The sequence below is a fragment of the Onychostruthus taczanowskii genome, unplaced genomic scaffold (assembly GCF_017590055.1).
Source record: "Onychostruthus taczanowskii isolate IOZ18803 unplaced genomic scaffold, ASM1759005v1 scaffold2, whole genome shotgun sequence".
NCBI lineage: Eukaryota > Metazoa > Chordata > Aves > Passeriformes > Passeridae > Onychostruthus > Onychostruthus taczanowskii.
The window spans coordinates 27,623,084-27,648,917 of record NW_024499239.1 but is presented as its reverse complement, the minus strand read 5'-3'; the positions used below and the strand labels follow the sequence as shown (position 1 = coordinate 27,648,917).

At 46.1% G+C, this 25,834-nt stretch overlaps 1 protein-coding gene across 1 annotated transcript in view; it reads right to left on the bottom strand.

Moving 5' to 3' along the window:
- The window catches only part of PTPRA (protein tyrosine phosphatase receptor type A), a 118,723-nt gene that overhangs the window by 49,125 nt on the left and 43,764 nt on the right, over window positions 1–25,834 (bottom strand). The window contains exon 3 of the mRNA XM_041402958.1: window positions 12,864–12,935. Within this exon, the coding sequence (XP_041258892.1) occupies window positions 12,864–12,875 (12 nt within the window). The 5' untranslated portion in view covers window positions 12,876–12,935. The remainder of the gene's footprint in view (window positions 1–12,863; window positions 12,936–25,834) is intronic.

Sequence of the window (25,834 nt, the reverse complement as noted above, 5' to 3'; positions counted from 1 at the left end):
TGAAAATGAAGGTTATGATTCTGGTGTTGCCTGATAAATATTCCCAGCTTCACTCTAGATGAAGGATCTGAGTTTATCCAATAATTAGGTTTTCTGCACCAGGAAACAGCTTCCACTTCCCAGAAATACCAAGGAGAGAGGCTGAGATGTGGCCAAATTGTGGGCAGCAGCTTGGAGAAAAAAACTACTAAGGGCTCAAAAGCTGCTCCAAAGAAATAATTGTTCACAAAAATTGGGAGGGCTGCAAGAGACAAAGGCCCCAAATACCCACCAGGCTGGAGGTTAAGCACATACTGATAAAGGGTGTGAAAAATGCAATGGTTTTGAATGAAAATGCCCTTTAAAAAAAGCACTAGATGGGAAAACTCTGCTCCAACCTATTTCCCCCCAAGGATTTTATAGCCATGTCTGGTGGTAAAAACTATTCTAACTTATTACAAAAAATGTAATGACCACTTCAAGGTCCTCCCTCTGGGACAGGGACACATTTCACCAGCCCAGGTTACTCCAAGCCCCATCCAACCTGGCCTTGAACACTTCCAGGGATGGGGAAACACAGGGATGGGGAATTAGAACTCATTAAGGGCTGTTCCCATCCCACAGGTGCCCAGCTCAGTGTCACTTTTTAAAGGTTTCCACTCCTGTCAGGAGTTTTGCTGGAGATCTTCATTCCCTCTTGTTCAAAAACATTCAGCCATGTATGTAAATCCTTGCCATACAAGGATCTGAATTTGGAATTTTTTAGAGATGGGAATTTTTTTAGGAATGGGAATTTTTTAGGTGGGAGGGCTGCTCCAGGTAGGAAAACCCATCGAGGAAGATGTGAGGGAAGCTCACACTGCAGAGGAACTCTCTGCTTGCTTCAGGAGCAAAATTTAATTCCCACCCTTGTACAACATGTTCTGATATTTAAAAATATTCAGTTGACTTCCACATCTCCTGTGCCCTTTATTTTTCTGACAGCTTCTCCTGGATGGGAAGTACAGGAAAATCCAAACTGCAGCAACAGAGCAAAGAGCCAGGAACCACTGCAGCCACTGACCCGGGGCCAACTTTCGGGTGTTTTTGTTTAAAACATGACTTTTAGAGAGCTGTGAGAATAAATATATATTCTACACCCTCTAACACTTATTAGAGATCTAAAAAAAAGCAGTCTTGGAAATAGGAAGTGCATATGCAAAGGGAAAGCCAGAGCACAGGGAGGCAGCCTGCCCTTCCCTGGCTGCACGTCTGCCTTTCTTGGCTGCAAGGAGCAGCAAGGAAGTGATTATAAAGCATTTATTTGCAAAATCACAGCCAATAAATCCAAGAGCAACAACACCCTCCCTCACACTGCTCTGTCCTTGGGTGGGGGGGAAATGAAGGAGAGCTGTAGGTCTGAGCAGCAGGCAGGTGCATGGCAGGAGAGCTTCACTCCAAAGATTTTTGGGAAGAGTTCAAGCCTATAAAGTGGAATATTCACCCAGGCTGCCTCTTACCTCTGCTGTTTTGAAGCCCTAGAAAATAAAAAGCCTTAGAAAGGCAATGACAGTTGTGGAATGAAAATGCCTGAAAAGGTTAAAAAGGGAAACAAAAAAAAAAGGACTGGGCTGTTGAATGAGGAAATGAGTAAGGGAGAGCAAGAGAAAATAAAACAGTACAGAAAAAGCCATCTAAATTCTCCTCCCCTTTCCTGGATACAAATACCAGCACAAGAAAACCGTAGGAAGCGAATCTGACTGCTTTGAAAATCACTGAGGTCAAAAGCCCGACAGAAGAAAGGAAAAAGGATTAAACAAAGGGATGATATAATCTATCCAGCTATAATTCAAACCTTGGAGGTATAAATAGCTCCACTACAGGGCTCAAGTCAACCACTAATTTACACTGCAATCAGGAGGGGGAGGCAGATACCCATCCCCACAAGCAGATTAATCCTTAATTGCTCATTTTTGCATTTCTGACACCTTTCTTTGAAGTACCAAAGCTGGTACCATCTCACAAAAGGCGCTGGCGAGCCTGAAAATTGGAGAGATGAGCCTGGCTGCTGCTTATTTGGGGCCCCAATGTCCCAGATACTGCTGTGGGTCCTGAGTGCAGAGAAGGAGATGACCCCAATCCATGGGGATAAGAGAGGATCAAAGCCAGCGTTTGCCAGTTGGACACAAAGGGAAGCAGGACTCCAATGATGGCTCGTGTTTCACAATGTTGTCCCAAGGCCTTAATTGCAGATAAATACTTGGTGGGATATTCAAATACTTGTGAGCACTTCAATCACTTCAGAGGCTCTGTAAATCCCTCTAGGAATACTGGTGAGGATGGGCTGGGTGGTGTGAGGTAAGAGCAGCAGGATCATCAGCTGGGGGCTCTCAGAGAGGGACACCCAGCCCCTTCTCCAGTGCTGTGTCCTTGATTCATCTTCATCCACGTGAGGAAGGCAGTGACAGTGATGGGAAGGCAACTGTAGGGGAGTTTCTTCAGCCTCTGACACATCCTCTGTGCGACTGCATCGATTTTGAGGGGAGAAATTCCTTCATTCCTTCATTCTTTACCACACTGCCAGCTTCTGAAGCTCGGTCCAAGAGCAGAACCCTTCCTGTTGCTGTGTGTTCCCAGGGGGAATGGCTGTGTCCAGACACCCCAGCACGTATCCTGTGTGTTAATTAACAACCCTGCCCCCGTTAATGATCCTCACTGCATCCCAGCCTATCTGAATGGGATGAAAACACCATCCTAGAACCAGAATCATGGAATGGTTTGGGTTGGAAGAGATCTTGAAGATCATCCCGTTCCACCCTCTGCCATGGGCAGGGACACCTTCCACTGTCCCAGGCTGCTCCAAGCCCTGTCCAACCTGGCCTTGGGCACTTCCAGGGATCCAGGGGCAGCCACAGCTTCTCTGGGCCCCCTGTGCCAGGGCCTGCCCACCCTCACAGGGAGCAATTCCTTCCCAATATCCCACCTAACTCAGCCCTCTGGCAGTGGGAAGCCATTCCCTGTGTCCTGTCCCTCCATCCTTTGCCCAAAGTCCCTCTCCAGCTCTCCTGGAGCCTCTTCAGGCACTGAACCCCCCTTCCCTGCTGCCCACAATGTGGGATCACCCACATCCAGCCTTTCATCCACCAGCATCCCCAAGACTTTCAGGGCTGCCATTTCCCAAATCCCTGCTATTTTTTGCTGATGAGACACAGCATCCCATATAAAAATTCCTATCCTGTAACACATCAAACTTTGTTTAGCCAACAACTTTCTCCTAACACCATCTCATCAGTCACCAGCCTCGATGGTGCCCAACCTCTGCTACACAAGACTTTGAATTATTCCTTTTGGGAAGCATCCAGCTTGATCCCACTATCAGGGATGGTTTTGTTTTTTGTTTTTTTTTTTGTGTCCCAGTGGGTTATTTCATTAGGATGTGCCCCTGGAGACCTTATTCCAGGCTGAGTGTGCAGCTAGTGGGAAGAAAGACTTCTTGATGATGCATTTTCCTACCAAAATAGAAGCAGCATCTTTAAACACAAACAGATTTCAGCTTCCAGCACGGCAGTCCCAGGGCAGGAGACTGAAACAGCTTTAACTACTGAAGTCACACAGGGAAGAATTTGTGAACAAAAAAAGAAAAAAGAAAAAAAAAGTGTGGTTTCTGTATTACAGCAGCCACGTGCTCCAGATGGATTCAATGCCATGTAGGCTGGTGAGAAAAAAAATAACTTTGCTCCTCCCCCGAAACAGAAGTTGGGACAATTCACATCAAAACTGGATCAAGCACAAAGCAAAAGTCACCAAATGCTTCAAAAGCAGCAAATTGTACCAAATTCAGCTGTTAAAGCATCACTGGGAAAAAAAAAAAAACAAACCACAACGCCCTGTGGTATGAAACTCACTGTTAAAGCATCACTGGGAAAAAAAAAAAAAAAAAAAACCCACAACGCCCTGTGGTATGAAACTCTGAAAATGTATGTTAAAAATTGTGTAACAGAGAATTTTTCCATATTTTTGCTCCCAAGAATAAAGACTGGGATAAATCAACAGCTGAAAGGGCTGAATGCCATCTTGCTGTGAGCCTTTGTTAACAAAAATCAGAGTATGGATGAAATCATTCAAGCTGAAAGGAAGTGCAAATGTTTTAAAAGGTATTTTCCTTTGAAAAGCAAAAATCTGCCTCACGGTGAAGAGGGGGAGAAAATCAGTTCATGACATGTCTTTCCTTTTGTGACAGGGAAAATTTATTAAAATGATGATTGCTGCATAAGGAAATAAAATCATTTCATTGCAAGCAAGACATGGAACACTGAGGAAGAATTTCTTCCCCTGCTAAGGCTCAAACTCCATGACATTACAAAGCAGCGATGCCCAGAGCACAGTGAGGGGCCCAAAGGTGAGGCTGAGCATCCTGTTGATTGTCTGCATCCCATCATTTAACCAGCATTTCCAATTAAGCACCTCTTGCAGATTCATCATGGACTTCAGCAAGCTGACAGCCCTTCCAAAAGCCCAGAAACAGCCACTTAAAAAACAATGAAAACCCCTGAACACCTGCCTGAGGGATGAACAAACCAGTGTCTAGCAGATATTATCTTTTTTTTTTTTTTATTTAAGAGCAAATAAAATTGAAGTGGGGACATGTTTTAAAGTACTCAATGCAGAGCTGGGTTGCCAGCCAACATCTCACATCTAAACCATCTTCCTAAATGATACATTTCAGGATTCAAAGCACATAAAAATGAAGAAATAGATATTAAATAGGTTTTGATCAAGCCTCTGGCTGCTTGGAAAAAGGACTTTTAAACAAACTGACCTCTGAAGCAAAACAGCAGCTGGGAAGAACCTCCAGCAAAGCTGACCTTCCTTTGATCAACTGGCTCAAAACCAGTGCCAGACGGGGCTTCCCAATTTGTTTCCATGCTGTGGACACCTCTGAGCATCCCTGGTGAAATATTTTGGGGTGGTTTCGATGCTGCTCGCGACGACTGAGGAGCACAAAACTCATTTCCTGTGAGATGTCATTTGAGCAAACAAATCTCCATCCTGCCCAAGGTGTGTCTGAGCTCCAGGAGAGCCAAACTGGGAGGAGGTGGAGCAGCACCACAACGTGGGGCTTGAGGTCTTCTTGCCCTCCCAGCACCTGCAGGGGGTTCTCCTTTCCTTTGAAGATGTGGTGAGCTGGCAGCAGCGTGGTCTGAGGCAGCTGCAGGCACTGATCCACTGCAGCTGGAGTTTCAGGTTGGTTTTTTGACAGTAAATGATGCCTGTGAGGGACACCTGCTCCGGCAGTGTGCAAGCAGAATCGTCATCCTGAGTGTTCATCCCAAGACACACTGGGAAGGAGAAAATCCAGCCAGCACCACCCTTCATGGGGATCTCCAGGTGTTTCAGCCATTCCTGGGGCTCCCTGCACCTTCCAGTTTGGGGAAGCATTGAAGGGCAGAGCTCCAGCCCTTCCAGATAATTGCATTTTTGCTCAGATTTAGCTCTTTCCCTCCAGACCCTTTACACCTTTCTTGATCACCACCTGTAATTCTAAGCTCATCTTTGGGATGAAGGCAGGGAGATGCTGAACATCCCGAACATCCCAGCATTTCCACACACCTGAGTCTTCTTACATGGATTAAAACACCAACACAATGTGAATCCTGACCAATTTCTCTCCTGAAAAACCCAACTCAGCTTCCACATTGCTCCACCAACTTTCTGCTGTTTAATCCCTTCAGCCATTTCCCCCTTCTCCAGAGCTCTCCCCACAAGTTTCCTCTGCAAGGAAAAACCTTAAATAACTAAACCCAGATGGGATGCAGCTGCAGAGACCTCCTTGCTCAGTCCCACCTGCACCTCAGAAGCTCAGATGTCACTTTAGACGCCCTAACATCCACTCATTTTGGGGGAGAGACACCAACATTTCATCCTCTAAACTAGTTTGTCTCAAATACGAAGTTTTTTACAAAATCTTGGTCTTGTTCATGTGATCTTGTTGATTTAGCAAGCTGGTCTAGTGGAAGGTGTCCCTGCACATGGCAGGGGGGTGGATTAAATGGTTTTTAAGATCTCTTTCAACCCAGAATGTTTTATGGTTCTGTGATTCTATGATTTCTCCACATTCTATAACTTCACCCCCTTGTACAAGACTGGAAGCAGCCCATACTAATATTTTTGTTTGTTTGCTTTTAGGTTTGGTTTTTTTTTTTAAATTAAGGACCAGGTCTAGTTGAATTTTGAACCCACAAACGTCCTCTAGAGCAACAGCAGCTTGACCTTGTGCTTCCTCAGAAACTCAGATGTCACCTTAGATGCCATAACATCCATTCATTTTGGGGGAAAATCAGCAACATTTCATCCTCTAAAGTATCTCACCTCAAATACAAAATTTTTTGCAAGATCTGGATCTTGTTCACGTGATCTTATTGATTTAGCAAGCTGGTCTAGATCTAACAACGTGGATTTAGCTAGCACATTGGCAGGGGGGTTGGAATTAAATGGTTTCTAAGATCTCTGTCAGCCCAGAATATTTTATGGTTCTGTGATTCTATGACTTCTTCACCCCCTTAGACAAGACTGGAAGCAGCTCATACAAATAGTTTTTGTTTGCTTGCTTTTTTTAATTAAGGACCAGGTCTAGTTGAATTTTGAACCCACAAACTTCCTCTAGACCAACAGCAGCTTCACCCTGTGCTTCCTCAGAAGCTCAGCCCAAGGCTAAGACCTGAAGTTGCCAAGAATCTGCTGAGTGAGGTGCAAGCCAAGCTGGGCACCTTCCACAGGGGAAAAAGAGCCATGAAGAGGTAAAACACAGCTTTATTGTAGAATGAACTCCATCTATATTTGAAATGTTTCACTTTAAAGAGCTTCTCCCCTTCCTCCAGCTCTGCAGAGAGAACTGCTCAGCAAGGCACACAAACCACATCAAATGGAAGCAGAACCTGGCCAAGCAGCTCAGACACAGCCCCCATCCCACAAATGCTCTCTGCAGCAGCAAAACTATGAATTACAGTATTTCCTTCCCCAAATATTGTACATTTCACCTGGTACACCACCCACTTCCTGCGCTACAGCTTACACCTGGGTAAGAGAGGGCAGGAGAGGAAGGGAAAATGTCTTGCATATGGAAAGGCACCTAAAAAATGCATTAAAAATCAAGTTTGGACATTAAATTCACTCAGCAATGGTCAGCCAAATAAAGCTGCCCTCCTCCTTCAGACCACCCTTCCAGACCCCCCAATTTTTACCTCCTTCCCCAGTGAGCTCACCCCTTGGCTCCACAGGTACCAACTGTGCCCTCTCTCACCCTGTTGTTCTATTTTAACAAAGCTCAAAGAAACTGGTGGAGTTTGTAAAACAATGATCACATTTTGTGTCAGAACTGGAGGATTTACGCATCAAAAGCTTGTCTGGCTTCTCCCCACCTGCAGCTTTTACCTGCTGCCAGGTATCACTTCCCATGAAATGCACCCACCACAGCTGGAGGATCCCTGCTGGAACCCTGGATGCTGAGAATTTTAGATTTTCTGTGTTGAAAAGCACAAACCCTCAGGAAAATACTACATCTGACCTGAAGTCATAGAGAAAGCTTCCAAAATTAATTACACTAAGTTTATAAGTGTGTAGTTTGAATAGAAGTGTGTAGTATCACATAGTAGAAAACCTAGAGTTGAAAATTTTAAAATATAATAATATATAAAGCTAAAAGAGACTTTTTAAAGCAGAAACTAGTCTTTCTTCTTCATAAATTTAAGTCATATTTTATAATTAAACAAAAATGTCCACACTAGAAGACATACGTCATTAATTATTCAAAATTAGAAGTAAAAATAATTTATATTAAATTATTAAATAATATTAAAAGTAAAAATAATTTAAGTGTCATTCCTTCATTAAATAGTTTTTCCATAAAAAACCTTATAAATACAAAACCATTTTATAAGTTGTTAGTAAAATACTATAGAACTCAAAAGTTGTACGACTGTGACGTAAATAAAAATTAATAAAAATCTGAATCCAAACACAAAATATCATCCCAACACATTTAATCCCAACCCTAAAAAAAAAAAAAAAAAAAAAAAAAAAAAAAAAAAAAAAATTTTAAAGGATCACAGCCCTGGGAAATACACAAAATAATTAATTTTTCCAGCCTGCCTTCTTTCCCTGTGGACATCCACGTACAAAAACCCCCAACCCAGATATCTGCCTGCCCTCAGAATGACTCTGTGTGAAAAGGGAACAGGTTCCTGACCAAACTCCAGAAAGTTCTGCACCACGTCCATGTGTTTAATGCATCACAAATCCACCCAACCACCACCTGGAGCTGCGAGGGGTCCACGCGTGCCTTGCCAAATTCCTGTGTAATTTTTCATTCTTTCTTCTTCATCATTGCATAATCCAGGGAAGATGTGTACAGCAATATTAAAGGAGAAGCTGCTGGTGCAGAGAGAGGAAAACACCGGTGACGGTGCCAGCCTGACTGGGGATTTCCATGCTCTGCTCTTGGAAAGGCCTGATAAGATGGATGTATTTGTTTTAGCTTTCAGCAAGGAACCTCAAGGATTTGGATTACAAAATCCTTAAGTAACGTCACGAGAACTGAGTTGTGGAAAAGGAGGCGGGAGGAGTTAATGGTGTTAGCAACTGACCTGGCTGATCCCACTGCTGACCTGTGTCTGGCTGGAAAATGTGTTCCTGAAACCTCCCTGTGGTGTTGGGGAAAGACAGTGCAATTCCAATTGGGTGTAACTCCAGAATTTCATGGATTTTGGTTTGTATCAGCTGGGAGCAGATGTTCTCCTCTGGCACCTCCAGTGCTTGGTACTGTGAAAAAATGTCACCAAAGCAGCTGCACTTGTGTTTTACCAACAAACCCAAAGCACATCTGATTGAATTCCCTCTTCTTTTCTGTTGGAAGGGATCTTAAAGACAATTTAACTCCACGCTGCTGCCATGGGCAGAGACACTTCCCACTCAACCAGGTCACTCCAAACCCCATCCAACCTTCAGCACTCTGAGGGACGGCACAGCCAATCTGCCCAAAATGAAGGATCTGTTTTATTGAAAATGTGAATCAACTCAACCCTCCCACTGGACCAAATACAATCAGAGCAGGGATGTGTCTGGAGACATCAACATGAAAAAGATTTGCTCCTATAGGTGCAGGCCCACCAGTGTCAGCAGCAGCTGTGCTTAGCTGCAATTAACTAAATTAGCATGGCTTGATCTCAGTGCAGACAAGTCGTTGAGGAAGCCCTCAAACTTAGCAAGCAAACACAACCAAAAACCTAAACTGACTGCAGCTGCAACCCTCCTGAAAGCTGAACCTGTGGTTGCTACACCCTAGCAATGTATTTATGAGGCAACCAGCCCTTCGGTGCAGTTTCCCATCTGTTCAGGCAACAGGTACATCAGTTGCTGGTGTCGGTTTTTCAGGACTGAATTTCAATAAAAATCGCAGTCTCAGAAGGATGTGAGAGCAGTTGATGTCTGTGTGCTGATAGTTATGCTTAATTAACATAAAAATGAGGTTTTCCTAATCACCTGCAAGAGGAAACCTGCTTGCAGAACAAGCTACTGGGAAAAAAAAAATAAATTACTCCTCAGGGAGGCAGTTGTCAGAAATAGGGTGGATGTGTTTATTTATACCCAGCAGCTCCAGGTAGGAGCTGCAGGTCCTGACACGCTGCCTGGAGTGGTTTCTGCAAGGAGTTTTCTCCTTCCTGTCCCCGTTCCATGCTCAGCTCCAACCACCCAGTGCTGGAGGTGTGTGCTGGGAATGAGGGTTTGCACTCTGTGCAGCAGTCCCTGCAAATCCCAGGCTGTTTTTTAGGATGCAGCAGGCCAGGTCAGCTCGCCTCAGCAGGATCAAATTTCATGCAGAAGTTTGAAGCTTCACAGGAAAGAGGTGGGGAGAAGTGCCAGTGGGATTTAGGAGCACCACTCACTTGTGATTTATGGTCTCTGGGCAAACTCTGTGTTTCCAAAACATACTCCAAGGATCAGCCTGCACATCAGCAAGTCCCAAAATGTGACAGCAATCTTTAAAGGGTTCAGAAGCACTGCAGCTGGTGGTGGCTTTCGCCAAAACTGCAAATCCAAGTGGGGGAAAAACCACTTTGGCCAATCAAAGCAGAATCCACCAGGATGAAGCAGCACAGGGCTGGAATGAGTCCTGACCCACCACATCCTGTCTCATCTCATGAAGCTTGGTCACAACTGCACGTGCCTGGGGGGAAGATGAAGCTGTGACACTTTTTTGAGGAGCAATCCTTGAGGGAGAGGCTGTGGGACCGTGGTGGAGGGCGCTGGAGGATACCCCTGGAGGGGAGCACCAGCAGCACCCTGGTGATAAATGAACTTTCAAGTTACTGAGAGAACAAACACCAGAGGAAGGAGCCAACCACAATTACTGACTTATCTCTCAGGAAAGACATTTCAGTTATTGTGGGTAGCACCGAAAACAACAGTTTGGTGATGGGCGCTGCTGGAACTGGTGGAGGAAACCACACGTGTTGAGCTCTTCTGCAAATCCACGCCGGCGTGGCTCCCACCTCCCCAAAAACTGCTGGCAACACAGCTGCAGGAGGATATGGACGGTGCAGGGGTTGTGGATGGCTTTAGATGGGCTTTGCTGAAATAAGAGCTGTGGTTTTAGCGCTCCCACTCTCAAAACCAGAGCACTGGTGTCAAGGGAGGGTGCCCTCCACACCCTGATGGTTTCTGCCCTTTGAGCAGCTCTGGCAGTGTTTTGCACACTCAAACACAGCTCCACACAATGGCACATCTCCATCACACTGAGCACCTTGCTCTGACTGCTTTCAACACACACTGGTGCTCTTCCCAACCCAGGAGCTCACAAACTCATGCTCCACCTGCTCCATCGCTCCCACCTGCCCCCGATGCTCTGGGAGCAGAAGTTTTCAACACACACTGGTGCTCTTCCCAACCCAGGAGCTCACAAACTTATGCTCCACCTGCCCCCGATGCTCTGGAAGCAGAAGTTCCCCCCAGTTTTCCCCATCAAAGTCAATTTTTCAGAAAATAAATACATTACACAAAGTATTGTAGGTGAACATCCCAATGTATTTGCCTCAACTTTTTCTACTCTCTACAAAAAGGAAGTAAGAGAATTGCAAGCAAATTTTTTAATGCCATCAGATTTAGTCAAACTTAGTGAGGACACCAGAATTAGCATCAATGTAGAATTCAGAATTACACAAAAAACTTGATTTCGTATGTGAAACCTGAAGTCACCCAAAATTCCAGTAATTCTTTCCTTGCTCTTTCTATTCCTGCAAGGCACCATCATTTTAAATATTGGATAATTTGAGTCTGCAGCTTGAAGGTTTCTCCAAAATACCAGCTCTTTTTGGAGACAGACTGATGTCACTGTAGCTCATTTGCTTAATTAGTGATTTTACAGAAAGATCTCTTTAGGAGAAGGGGAAACTTTTCAAATGAAAAGCTCCAAGTGCAGAATCAAGAGATCATCCCCAATGACTGTTTACTGCCTGTTTACTCCCATCTTGTACATAATTTTGGGCCACACTATATCAATCAGCAGCTGTGACTGAGGCCATTACACCTCCTAAATAAAAAGTGAACTCTGAAAGAGGCAAAGCACAACTGAGTTTTTCCTAGCAGGAGGATGTTGCTTTTACAAAATCGTGCTGGGATGAGAATTCAGCACACAGAATAAACACACAAATCCCCACACTGCTGCACAGCCCTGGAGGAGTTTTCCCCTTATTTCAGCACTTTGGTTTTATCACTGCAGCCTTCCTTCCCCCAAGCACTTGGCTTTTGCTGACCCTGCACCCCAGCACACAAATCCTCCTCCAAAGGGGTGCTGGGGTACCATGGAGCACGGGGAGAGGGCTTGCGCAGATGTGCACGTTGCAAGGAACAATAATTCATGCAAATCCCTGCTCCAAGCAAATTCCACAGCAGTGCATCTTATCACAAGCCAAACAAAAAGCAGGAATAGGCTGGAGAACGGTAAAGCCGCCTTCAAAGAATTCGCTCTTGTTGCAGCTTGAATTTCCCCCTCTCCTTCCAACAGCTCTCTGCTGACACCAAAAACCAAGCAGCCATTAAATGAACCCATTAATCAGAAGTGAAAACACAAATTGTGAGAGGAAGCAAAGCCTCTGTAACAGTAGATATTTGGGAGTCTCTGTGGTGACCCTCTTTGCCTCAGGAAGAGGAGGCAGAAACCAGCAGTGACCACCTCACCCTCCTGATGTTGCCTCCAAGCACAACCACCACGGCAGAAACAACCCAGCAAGGCAAGAATTCAGGTATAAAAGCAGCACAAAAACTACTTAAAAATCCATTCAACTCTGTTCACATTTGTATTTCCTTCTCCAAGTCTGTACAACAGTTTACTGCTTTTAAAAGGATTTTCCTCTGTTTCATCCATCAAGAACTGAGCACTCTCTTGCCACATTTGGAGATAGACCAGCTTTCCACAGACACTCAAGATGATGAAAATAAACGAATAAAATATATCTTTAGTTCGAGTTTTCTTCTTTTTTTTTCTGAGATTGCAAGTTAGAACCTGAATTCCAACCCAACCACTGGGTTTCAGCAGAACAAAAAAATCCCTGTGCTGAGTTCTCTCAAATAAGAGTCATGTCCCTTCCAACTCTGCACCAACAGAGACCTTATTATCCTTTGGGGGAGGAAGTCAGATTTTTTCCACTTAGTTACATTCCCAGGTAGTTCTTAAATAAGATTTCCCTTCCATCTGCGTTTAAAGGGACACTTTAGCACAAGTTACTGCTTGGCCATAGAGCCATGGTTGTGTACTGAACCCCAAAATAGAGTGATGGCCACTGGCCAGCACCATTTTATTTCAAGGATAGGACAAATGAGAAGATGCCAAAATTAACAGCACCTCTTCCTACCTTAATTATCATCAGTCAATCGTCCACCTGCATGTCATTAGGAGCCCATAAAGGTTCTTCCAGTGCTGCCCCCTGGAAACAAACAAACAAAAAAAGCTTTTAGAACCAAAGAGTTAAAATACAGCAACATCTTAGGGAAACAGCATTTTTACTGCTGCCAGCAAGGCAATTCCACTCCATTTTACCAGATGCAAAATGCAATTTTTTATTATTGCTCAAGCTACGGACACACTCAAAAAAATGAAAATAACTTCTAAGTACAGAAAGCAAAATTGGGAGTTTCCAGGTTTAAAAGTGCTTTTGGGAAGAGGTGGCAGGAGGGAATTACAGGGCAGGAGCAGTTACAGATGAGGGGACTTTGATATTCCCAGCTTGGCCTGATAGATGCACTGCTGTTTAGGTAAAAGCAAATAAAGTTTAGGAGGGTACAGAGCTAGAGGAAATAGATAATTTCTACTGTAGTGAGAGCTCTTCTGAGGGTGTATTTCCCCAGACAGAAGTAGTTTGGGCATTGGGAAAATCAGTTCTGTGTGTTCATTCACTCCCACCCCAAGGAAGGGGACAGAAAGCCACATGGAGGTCACCGGGGTTTCTGGTGGCCACAGACATGTGGGACAGCCACCAGCAACTTCCCCAAGCCCAAACCTCTCTGGATACAGACTCTGGCTGTAGGATCAAGTGTGATCCTGTAAGGAACAGGCTGGAGACCTGCAGGGATGTTTGTGATGTTCTCACACTTGCACAGACCACCTCCCTCCCCACCAGTTCTCGGATTTGGGCTCCTGGCTCCATCAGCACAGCCACACCACAGGGGCTCACACTTCCCTTGCCATGTCCACACTGCTCCTGCCTGTTCCCCACTTTTACAGGAGCAGCCAAATTGTCTCCACTCCCTGCACCTCAGCTCCCCTTCCCAAAATATTTTTTATCCACATCAGCTTTAAGGCGGCAGCAGGGCTCCTTGCAGGAATCTGCAGAGCCAACCCCCAACTAATCCCATCTTCTGGGCTGCTGCTATAAAGCACAGAATTAGAGACCTGAGGCACTTGTAGATTTCGAGTTGAATACATTTAAACCAAATTAATTTATTTTTTTTTTCCTATCGACATCTTTCCTGCCCAGCCTTGGGCAGGATGCGACCCAGCCATCTGCTCTGTCGGTGCCAGGAGCTGTGGAGCTCAGACATAATCCCTGGGTGATCTCCTCATTGTTTTCCATCCTGCTCAAGTGTTGACTCGAGCACTTGTTCAATTAGACAAGCCTCAGCACTGCAATCAGATGGGCGCACGGGGCTGATTTTCTGCCTCCACTGAGGAGAAAAAAAAATCTGATTTAGTTCTATCTGAGTGTGATAGAACTGGAAGCTTCAAAGCAACGAGACCTGGAGATCACGTCTGCTCTGAAGTGTGCCAGAATTGCTGCTTAACCCAAGCAGACCACCAGCAACTTCCACTGTAAGAGAAGCTGTGAGACAGAGCAGATTAAAAGACATTGGATCTGCCAGGGAGGAGGAGAGCTGGGTTATTTTCCTGATATTTCTTTTTTAGGGGAACTGGAGAACAGCTGAGGCTTTGTTTTGGCTCTGGCTCTAAATGAGTGACCCCAGATGTGCCAGACTCGTTGGTATTCCCACATACCACTTGCATTTTCTTCTTTATGATCCAGCATTTCCCAACACCTCCCAGAGCTGCTGTCCTGGGGCAGAGGGGTGTGAGGGCTACAAGAATTCACTCCAGCCTTCAGCCTGTCCTCTCCTCCCTGTGCAGAGGAGATGAAGCCCTGCCATCCTTTGGTTAGCTCTGTGCATTTAAACAAAGCAGGACATTTTATGGGACCGAGTCAGGAAGTTGGCATAAGCAAATGTGCTGTCAATATTTTCATGGTCAATTTATTCCTTCATTCACAAGGCTGACAGATTCCAAGCACAGCTTTGGATGGTGCTAAGTGCAAGAGAATCACAGAATTATGGGATGGTTTGGGTTGGAAGTGACCTGTGGAGATGATCAAGTCCAGTGTCACTGCCATGGGCAAGGACACCTTCCACCACCACCCCAGGTTGTTCCAAACCTGTCCAACCTGGCTTTGGACATTTCCAGGGACAGGAAGTCCACAATCCAAACCTGTCCAACCTGGCTTTGGACATTTCCAGGGATGGGAAGTCCACAATCTCTCTGGGTATCCTGTGCCAGGGCCTCATCACTCTCACAGCCAAGATTTCTTCCTAACATCCCATCTAAATCTACTCTCCTACAGCTTAAGCTCATTCCCCCTCATCCCATCACTCCATGCTCTTGTCCAAAGTCTCTCTCCAGCTCTCTTTTAGCCTCTCTAGGTGCTGGAAGGTCTCCCCAAAGCCTCCTCCTCTCCAGCTCCCCTGCTGCTACTCCCACCATCTGAGAGTTCAAAGGGAATCAGCAATGAAGCTGAGTTTTCCCAAAGCTCCTTGCAAGACAAGGGCAGCACGTCCTGCAGGAGGAGTGTACACTGGGAGATAAACTCCAGCAAATGCAAAGGCACAGTGAACACAAGAGAGCTCATAAATGCCGATGGCACGTGTGTGAAGGGGGTGTAGAGCTGGCTGTGCCTTCAGATGGCTGTAAAAAGGGATCAGTGGCAGGAGCAGAGGGGAATTTGGGATGTGTGACCTCGCTCCCTCACTCCCTGTGACAGGTACGGAGCACGGCGAGGCGAGCGCTCGAGAATGAGAGCAGAAACATCTCACGTTGTAAACGCTCACAGGAGTGTCCTACATCCACATCTGTTCTTAGAAATTACTCACTGGCCTCAGAAACCAGTTTCTGTGCAGAGAGGAAGTGTGACTGGCAAGGAGCAAGTGTGGCACAGAGCTGAGTGTCCCACATTTGGCTCCTGCAGTCCCACACAATCCTTTCCACTCCTCTGCCTTTTCCTGACCCCACTGTGCCATGATGTGCCTGCAGTGTAATGCTCTGGCCAGATAATCCTCCCAAAATCTGCATCTGGAGGATCTGGTGCCATCAGAGTGTGGGAAGTCATCCCTGCAACCCACTGACCGCAGGAACACCATAATAATTCATAATTATTATTTGTATACCATTTGTAAGTATTTGGATGAAAGCAATATAACCTGCTGTTACACCACACCAATGGCAAGGAAGACATGCCAGATATAGGAAGGAACTTTCTACCACAAAAATTCAAATTCAGTTTTCTAACCCTGGCAGCACTGGGAAATCTAACCCTGACCTGATCCAGGTATCTCTGACAATGGTGTTGCACAAAGTTGATTGAGAAAGAGATTCCAGTTGTGAAAAAGACCATTGGACTTAGGGTGAAGTGTCTTCCAGGATGGTTAGAATCATGGAATATCCTGAGCTGGAAGGGACCCATCAGAATCACTGAGTCCAACTCCTAGCCCTGTGCAGAACACCCCAAGGATCCCACCCTGTGCCTGAGAGAGTTGTCCAAAAACTTCTCAAACTCAGACAGGCTTGGTGCTGTGAGCAACTTGTCCTGGTTTTGGCTGGAAGAGAGTTAATTTTTGGGATAGAGTTCATTTTCTTCCCAGTAGCTGGTAACAGTGTTTGGGATTTAGGATGGGAGTATTGCTTAGCTCTGTGCATTTAAACAAAGCAGTAAATTTTATTGGACCGAGTCAGGAAGTTGGCATAAGCAAATGTGCTGTCAATATTTTCATGGTCAATTTATTCCTTCATTCACAAGGCTGACAGATTCCAAGCACAGCTTTGGATGGTGCTAAGTGCAAGAAAATCACAGAATTTCACAGGTGATGGAGACCATGACAGATCAATAGGAACAAGATGATCGTTAAGATCCCTTCCAACCCAAACCAGTTTGTGATTCTATGGAAAAAAATCACCTATTTCTTTTATTAAAATGAGGAATACAAGGTTGCAGTCTGAGAGGGATTTTTTTGGAAGAACCCTGCTGAGAAAGTGCTCTGGGAATTCAGATGATGACAGCAGTTTTGTTATTTGGGAATATTAACGGTAAAAAATACACAAAAATGGTTACACACAAAAATGCTCAAGATCAGGGGTTGGCAAAGGTGGTCCACAGTTCCAGAGTCCTCCATCCCTTATTAAAATAATTAAAATAACAGGAAGGCAGGTATTATTTGTTGGCTAGACAGCCCCAAATCCCACTGCCTGTTAATCCACCTGAAACCCAAGTGTATCAAGGCAAATGAAAGCTGCCTTTAATCCATGCAAATCTCAGCCCAGGAATCCTTTATTCTCTTACCTCCTGCCATGAGTTTAGCCCTGCCCTGCACCCCATTCATGCTGCCAGAGCAAAACAACACAAAGCTCCATATTTAAGTAATAGAAAGAAGGAATTTTGGACCTTTCCCACATTTTGGGATGGATGCAGCTTTGTGCTTCATTGGCTGGGTGAGACCAAACCCTGTTCCACCTGTGCTCGGTTTAATCATATGTATCGACACACATAAATTAGGGCAATTTGTGCATAAATTAGGCAGCATCATTATGCTAATTGGGCTGGTATGATTGTGCTGAGAGTGTTTGCAATCTGCCACAGTCCTCTGGGACAGCGCTGCGAGGGAGCTGCTGCCTCTGAAAAGGCTGGAGCTCCTCTGGGAGATCCTGCTGGGGCAGGCACAGCCCCACAGCAACCCAAAACAAGAGGAGAAGGGTGAGGGGAGCTGCTGTGATCTGCTTCCTCTGGAATGCTGGTTTCTGTTCTCTGGTTCCTGATATCACACCTAAACTCCCCCTGATGCACGAAACAGGTGGGGTTATAGGTGGCTGCAGAGAGAGGCTGCTGGAAAAACAACCCCCTGAGGTGTGTGTAAACCAAATAAAGAGCAGGAGACCCAAACCCCTTGCACTTTGCTGTATCAAATTTATGTGAAGAAACAAGTCACCCTCACAAAAGCCAGAGCCACTCCACTGTACTTCTTCTAATTCCACCTGAATTGCAACAGAGGTAGGAATGGTTGCTGGATCAGGGAGGTATCATAAGAGTAACCTGATGATCCCTGTCCTAAAAGAAAAAAAACAAAAACCTAAATATTTCCAACTGAATGAGCAAGGATAAGGGAGGAACAAATAAACTGCAAAGTGACTGTTTTTGCTGCTGGAATTGTAGAATATCCAGAGCTGGGGAGGAACCAAAAGCATCACTGAGTCCAACTCCTGGCCCTGCACAGGACACCCCAAGAATCACAGCAGAGACTTGGTTAAATCATTAAATCACACACAAAGGTAAGTCCACCTGGAGTAGGTAACTATGAAGTGATTTTTATTAAGAGCTTCAGGGGCTTTTACCAAAACATGGATTTTTTTTAGCTATCCCACAGATGTCCTGCAGCCTGCAGGGCTGTGGTTGGTGTCCCTGTCCAGAGAATGGCTCAGCTCCAGCTCCAGGGGCTGGTGCTGCACCACATCTCCCTCCTCCTTATGGATACCAGGGGATGCTCCCAAAGTCATCCAGTTTTCCTTCTAAAACTGGTCACTAATTTACCAAATGGGACCACTATGCTGAAAAATCCTCCCTGTGGGACTTGAGTTATCTCCCTTCAGAGGGAATTCGAGGTTGGTTTATTCTCCAGGATCCAGCCAGGAGTTTTTCCTCCGACAGACGTGCTGGCACTTTGCCTGGCTAAAAAACACAGCAGAAGAGCAGCAAGCACTAAGCTACTACTACTAGAAGTGTTAAAAAAAAATCAGCTTTGAGCAAACCATCTGGTAACACTCAGTGTGCCACAGGTGAGAGCAAACACAATACGTTCTGTACAGCACCAAAAAATCATCACTGCTCAGAGAATAAGGGTGTGAAACACCAAACCAGCCCGGGGAAACCTGGAACAAGTTGCCCAGAGAAGCTGTGGCTGTCCCTGGATCCCTGGAAGTGTCCAAGGCCAGGCTGGACAGGGTTTGGAACAGCCTGGGACACATGAAGGTGGTCCCTGACCATGGCAGGGGTGGAACTGAATGGTTTTCAATAAAGGTGGAAGGATGAAACACTAAAAGGGCAGAGGCACATGGGAACTGGGAGATGCTTCCTAACCAGCTGGAGCAGGGAGCAGAACTGAGCTGTTTCAGCTGCAGGGACAAAGGAATTAGTGAGATACAAAGGGAAAAAACTCTGTAGCCTGCTTCCTTCTGCTCTTCTGCTGCTCCCCTTGAGCACGAGCAGCTGGATGGTGGCTTTCCCCCCCATCTTTAAGCAGAACCTTCTCTAAGTAGTTTAGCAGTGAAAGCAAACTCATCTCTCCCTCCCTATGATGGAATATGGACACTGGCATGGGCCAACATCAGCATCCTAACATCCAGTAATTCCCAAGCCTCTCTGAACACCCACCATCTTATCAAAACAAGAGCTTAAAAACCTCTTCTCTGCACTCTTTGGTGATAATTAGTTTTAGTCTGTCACCAGCAGATCAGTTTAGGATTGCAACTAAGCCAAAGGGATATGAAAAGGTTTTGTGCAAAGCCTCTCCACACCAAATCAAGTTCAAAAAAGGGAAAGACAAAACATGAGCTGGCTGCACCAGCAGCTCCAACAGTTTCTGCTGCTCAGAAGGGAACACAGAGAGATTTAATAAACAAGCTCAATAAAGTTATTCTTCCCTGTTTTATTTCCCCTTAAAGCATCAGCCCAATTTGGTTTTGTTTCCATCACAAACAGCTCCTTTAATCGTTCCTGACGGGAGCCCCGGCGTGCGAAGCCTCCCCCAGCCCCTGCCAGCTCCCAGTTAATGGAGCTGCTCTGCCTCACCACAGCAATTCCTGTAATTCAAGTCTGGCAAACAATTCCTAGGCTGAAAATGGGACAGCATCCAGTCGTTATCTCCTTTCTCGTAGAAAAGAACTTAAAAAAAATCCAGTATTATTTACTCTACCTGCCTGTTTGCCGTGCTGGCAGTGCCACCATGCAGGTGTGACAGCAACAAACGCCGGCAGCTCTCGCAGTTTTGCCTGTTGATGTCTCTCCTTTCATCCCAGCAAACAGCCTGTCACAGCTAAAGGAGAAGCTGAGAGCAAGGAAAGCATCCAGCTCTCTCCTGACAGCTGAACAAGCCAGCAGTTTTCAGGAGGAAAAGCTTTCCTGTGCTTCTAAACCATGGCAAATCCTTCCAGAGGTGATCTTAAAAGTCTTTTCCAACCTTCATGATTCTGTAATTCTTATATTCTGTAATTCTAATCTAATTAATTTTGGTCCTGATCCTTCCATGTAGCCTTACTGGAGTTTCTAACCTCACTCATCTGTACCAATCCACCCTAGGATTTCCATCTCCAAAAAAAAGTATTAAAGACCAAAAAACCCATCAGTTTTCTTGCAGACACATTAATTATGGACCAATCCCACGCCGGTGCAGACACCAGCCCCTGGCCAAGCTCAGGAACTGTGCACAAATGGAGGTGAAAGGCTTTTGTTTGAATGGTTTGGTCCCCAGGACACACCTGATAAGAGCCTGCAGCAAGGCCACACCCCGAGATAAACCCAGCGGGCTGTCTCCCAAAGGCAGCTCCGCATCCCGGGCAAGAGCTGGGAAACAAACACCCAAAGAAAACACTCTGTGTGTAACAGGACCATTTCCCTTGGCAAACCTCTCTGCTTTCCTTCCCTCGCCCTCTCTGTGTGCACAGAGAAACCGTTCCCTGGCATTTTCCAGCTGCAGTCCAGGTCTGCTCCCTTGGGTGGGATGCAGGGCTGGTGGCTGATCCCAGAGCAGGAGCACCCCAAGATCTCCTGGTGCCTGTAAAATATAGACTTGCTGGTTTTTAGATTGGAATGTGCAAAGAGACAGGGCAAAGCTGTTTGAAAAGAGGCATCCTTTACAAATGGAAGTGATGCAGCTGGGAAGGAAAGAAATCCCAGGACGCAGAAGGTGGACACTGGCTTTAAGAACCAGACCCTGGGAAGCCAGTGGATGCACAACTGTACATGAGAGTCAAACACTGGCATGCAGAATCATGGAATGGTTTGGGTTGGAAGGGACTTTAAAGATCATCCAGTTCCACCCCTGCCATGGGCAGGGACACCTCCCACTCTCCCAGTTTGCTCCAAGCCCTGCCCAGCCTGGCCTTGGACACTTCCAGGGATCCAGGGGCAGCCACAGCTTCTCTGGGCACCCTGTGCCATGGCCTCAGCACCCTCAGAGTAAAGTACTTTTCCCCAATATCCAGTCTAAACCTACTCTCTGTCAGTGTAAAGATCATTCCCCCTGTGCTGTCACTCCAGGCCCTTGCCCAAAGCCCCTTTCCAGCTCTCCTGGAGCCTCTTTAGGCACTGGAAGGTGCTGGAAGATCTCCCCTGAGCCTTCACTTCAATGGGCTGACCAAGCCCAGCTCTCCCAGCCTGTTTCCACAGGAACCCTGGGCCATATGGATATAAAGAGATACACAAACAAGCTGTGACCCTACCTGAGCACACCTTGGGAGGGCACCTTGGTCTTCCTGAGCTCTCACCGGGGCCACCGGAGCTGCCCAACGCATCCCACACAGGGCAACGTGCAGCCCAGTCACTGAGGTCTCATTTCTAAGCAAAACATTTGCAACCTTTCTATTCCTCTTCCTCTTTTGACTTCCTTAATGAATAAACAAAAGTATGAAGGGGGGAAAAAACCCACTCGCACCACCAGTTGTCCTCTGCACAGCCTGGGTTTGCTGGGAGCAGCTGGGAAGGGGGAATGGGCACCAGACTTTGAGCAGTGCACTGGGGGCAGAACCTCACAAAATGCTTCAAGGGCAACTCCTGCTGATGGCTCAGGCCTGGTTTCATTTTTGGGAAGGTGTCTTGATCTGACCCACTCTGAACAGAGCAGGTGGGACACACATACCAGGAGTTTGCAAGAGGCTGCTCTGTGTCCTGTGCATTTTGGGAGTGAATGAATGCAGTGGAACAGGGTGCCCAGAGAAGCTGTGGCTGCCCCTGGTTCCCTGGAAGTGTCCAAGGCCAGGCTGGACAGGGCTTTGGAGCAACCTGGGGTAGTGGGAAGTGTCTTCAAGGTCCTTCCAACCCAAACAATTCCAGGATTTTATGATGCGTGGTTCCCCTAAAAGTTTTGGGAAATAAATCCCATCACGCTTTTGTTTGCCAAACGTCAAATTCCAGAATTTCCTGTCTGACCAAGGGACACATGGGTTGTCCCTAACCCACATCCCACCTGCATTGCCACTCCCTGCTCTGCTCACCAGTGCAAATCACTGTGATGGAAACATCCCTGTTCCTGCAGGGAGAGGTTTCACTTGGGTTTTCCTGCCCATCATTCCACCAGATCCCAGCCCACAGCCTGCCAAGCCTCAGGCAGAGATTTATCCACTTGAAAGCAAGCAGGATCTGCTTTTAAGGCAGATCCACATAATGAAGGGGTCAAGTGGTGGTCCTAGCTGGGATTTTTGTGTGTGAAGGAGTTGGGACAGGGAGTGACCATTCAGGAAGCAATCCAAGGATCAAGCTCCAGCAAGTTATAGCACTGGACAGCAACAGGATATTTTTCATTCCTCCCACAGATGGATTTCTGAGCTGTGGATTTAAATACAACATCGTTGTAGCTAGAATATTGTGCCTCTCTCCTTCAGGACACAAGATCAGAGCTGCAGCAGCTCAAAAAGCAACAGCTCCTTTCTGCCTGCCATTGACACCTGGGTTCCTCAGAACCCTTTTTGGTGTCCCCTTTCTGAGGGTGAGGTGTCTGCACCTCCAGATCTGTTATCAGTGCTGATCAGGACACCCCGTTACACACCCCTGCTCACCCCAACCCCATCCTGCTCCAGCTGAACCTCAAACAAACCCTCAGCAGATGATGATAGTGCAGGGTAAGGCTTTTAACAAAGCTAAACATGAGCAAAAAAAACCCCAAAAAAACCAAACCAGAGCAGCAGAGACCAAATGAAAATGGGTTTCACTTCTGCCACTGTCACTGCACCACTTCAGTGTGCTCATGAAAGAGCTTCATCTCCAGACCTGACCATCAGGCTCTAAATTCATTGTCCAAGTAAAGTTTGTGAATAAATCCACTCAACTTTATAGAATCATAGAACTATTCACGTTGGAAAAGGCCTCTAAGAACATCAATTCCCCCAGCACTGCAAGGCCACCACTACATCATGTCCCCTAGTGCCACATCCACACGGCTTTTAAATTTTTCCACGGATGGGGACTCCACCAGTGCCCTGGGCAGCTGTGCCAGGGCTGAACAACCCTTTCCATGAAGAAGTTTTCCCAATATCCAACCTAAACTTGGACACAACTCCCCCTCACATGAGAGGGGTGTCCCTGTGGTAACTCCAAAGAGGGAAGGGATGGACACCCTGCAGGACCAGGCTCTTCCCTGCTGTGGATTGCTCAGCACTTTGCACCAAACAATCATGTTGCCTCTGTTGTAGCTTTTAGGCTGGATGAATTTCAGAGTTTTGACAATCCCCCTGCCCCACAAACACCACTGAAGTCTGTGGGGACCCTGCAGACATAAGGATCAGGAGAATTGGGACACAAACCCACATGTGGAAGCACTGAGGGTGTTTTTACAATCCAAAGGGGCTACAGGGCAAATTCCTGGAGCTGCAGCCCTGGAGGAGCCACCTTCTGGTCTACTCCACCCAGATTCCCAAAACCAGCAAGAGATCCAGGACTTGATTTTTTTCCTGGTTTTGATGTTTTTTTGAGGGGGGATAGAGAGGACAGCAGGACTAAACCCGCAGGACTCATCACACGGGCAGCAGGATCCTTCCAACTCCGCACAGGGAATCCTACCACGGGAATTCTGTAACCTTTGGACATCCTGGAGGTGGAAAGTGGAGCCAAAAGTCATGGACGAGACCTCCCCACGGATGGAAAAGCTCTGACAGAGCTGTGGTGGCAGGTGTTGTGTGCAGCTGTGGAGCTTCCCTTTAATCCATCACGGTGATCTCCTGCAGGCTTCAGGCCACCAGAGGTCTTGGTTCCCTTTGGGGGTTTCAGTTTTGTTTCACCAGTAAAGACCCTACTCCAACAACAAATTTTTCGCTTTTCTGGAAGTCTGCCCATAGCTCTGTATTCTTTGTTTAAAATACAAAATGTTGCTTTAAAAAGTTTGTTGTTTTTTTAAAATTAAATTTAAACCCACCCGTTTTTGGTTCAAATTCACTCACGTCCTTCCCTCAAGTGAAAGCCAAACGTCCAGCCAGGACTCTGCCTTCCCACACAGATATTCTGTTCTTCCTTAGCTACCAGGCCCTGTTTGAGATTATTAATTACCTAAACTCTAAAAAAATAATTAACAGTGAAGGTGCCAAGTACTCAGACCCCAAACAACATGGGATCACAGAATGGTTTGGGTTGGAAGGGACCTTAAAGACCATCCCAGGAACCTTAAAGGTTCCAGGATAGCATCAGAAGATCCTGTGTGTGACAGGTCCCCCCTACCAGGAGCAGCAGCTGGAATATGCCAGGCTACAAGGAGACATCTAAATCTAACTCTTGAGGTACACAGCTGCTCCTCCAAAAATGCTGGATGCTTCACAAGCGTGAAGAAAAACAAAGAAATCCATCTGCCACCTCTCAGGGCTCCAGGTAAGGCAGTATCCTGGGAAAAAGGTTAATTTTCTTTTTCTTTTCCCACTATTGCCCTGCAGCAAGAACAAACCCAAATGGTTTTGCCCTAATTTATGCCTGTTTTCCTTGCTATCCTAAACCTCCTCTATTCAAAGGAAGGTTTTGCTGCAGAAACTTTTACAGATGGTAAAATAGTAACAGTCTGTGAGCAGGCAGGGTTGCACTCTGCATCCATGTAAATCAACAGCAGAGCTTCCAGCATTTCCAGGGGACAGGTTTTGCCACAGCTCCAGCTGGGGCTAAGTGCACCTGTGTTCCCACAATACCACAACAAACCAAACTGGAGATGATCCCTTCTCTATCTCTGGCACCTGAAGCTCTTTCTTGCCTTCTAATAAACAAGGTAATGATTTTTGAGTGAGTTTGCCCCTGATCTGAACAGCTGTTTCTCCAGTGCTGTTGATATTCACAATGAACTGGAATTTCTCTCTCTGGATGCTGTTTATTCTGGTTGAATTTAGTTAGGGAAGTGCCATAAACTGAGAACAAATAAACAGAATTGAAGTGCCAAGACATTACGGGTATCAAATATGGGCCTCAAAGCGGAGGAATTTCTGGGATGAATAAAGGTAAAAACTATGCTCTGAGGGAGATCCCCACTTCCACACAGTGGGGAAGCAGATGGGGAGGAAAGGACCTTCTTGAGCTGTGCAGAAATGTCCTGGAGTATCCCAAATGACACGCTGCAGCCGTAAAAGCTTTAAAGGGGAATAAGGGGGTGATGGACACAGACATCCAAAGCTGCTGTTTTCCATTTAAACAGGAGAGTGAGGGTGGCGTGGAAACCCTACATGCTCCTAAGGAGTTAAAAGGTAGTTCTGGAGCCTGGCACAATTAACATTCTGGCAGAGTCTATTTAAATTGCAGGGAAAGTTGAGCTTGTCCAACTGGATAGTCAGACTGCAGGTTCCCCCAAAGAGGGCTTTGATTCTCCAACACAACACCCAAAATCCTCTCTGGCTTACATAAAACACATGTGGAATCACGCTCCCTGTTGCACAACACAGCTCCAGGGAGAATTCCAGGTATATAAGAATAAACTGGAGGTCATTGCTCTGTGAGGGCTGAGGATTTCTCTGGCAACAGAGGGGAGGACAGGCTGCTCCTGGTGGCAAAGCTGCCTTGAGAGCTACTGACAGCAGCAGCACCTCCCAGGGCAAGGGCAGGGGGGGTTTCACTCAAGCACAGCAGTCAATGACAAAAAATATGAGGAAATATATGAAAAAAACCCTAAAAGAAAGTAGTTTTTGTGATCCAAACAACCCAACCCAATAAAATTCTTACTGTTTCCGCATCCTTGCGTTCCCCATACTGCTTTAGCATTCCAAATAATCACCACTGCCTCGGCATCTTTTCTGTTCTCAGGTCCACTGCTCTGTCAGCCTGGTTTTAAAATATGCTGTCAGGGT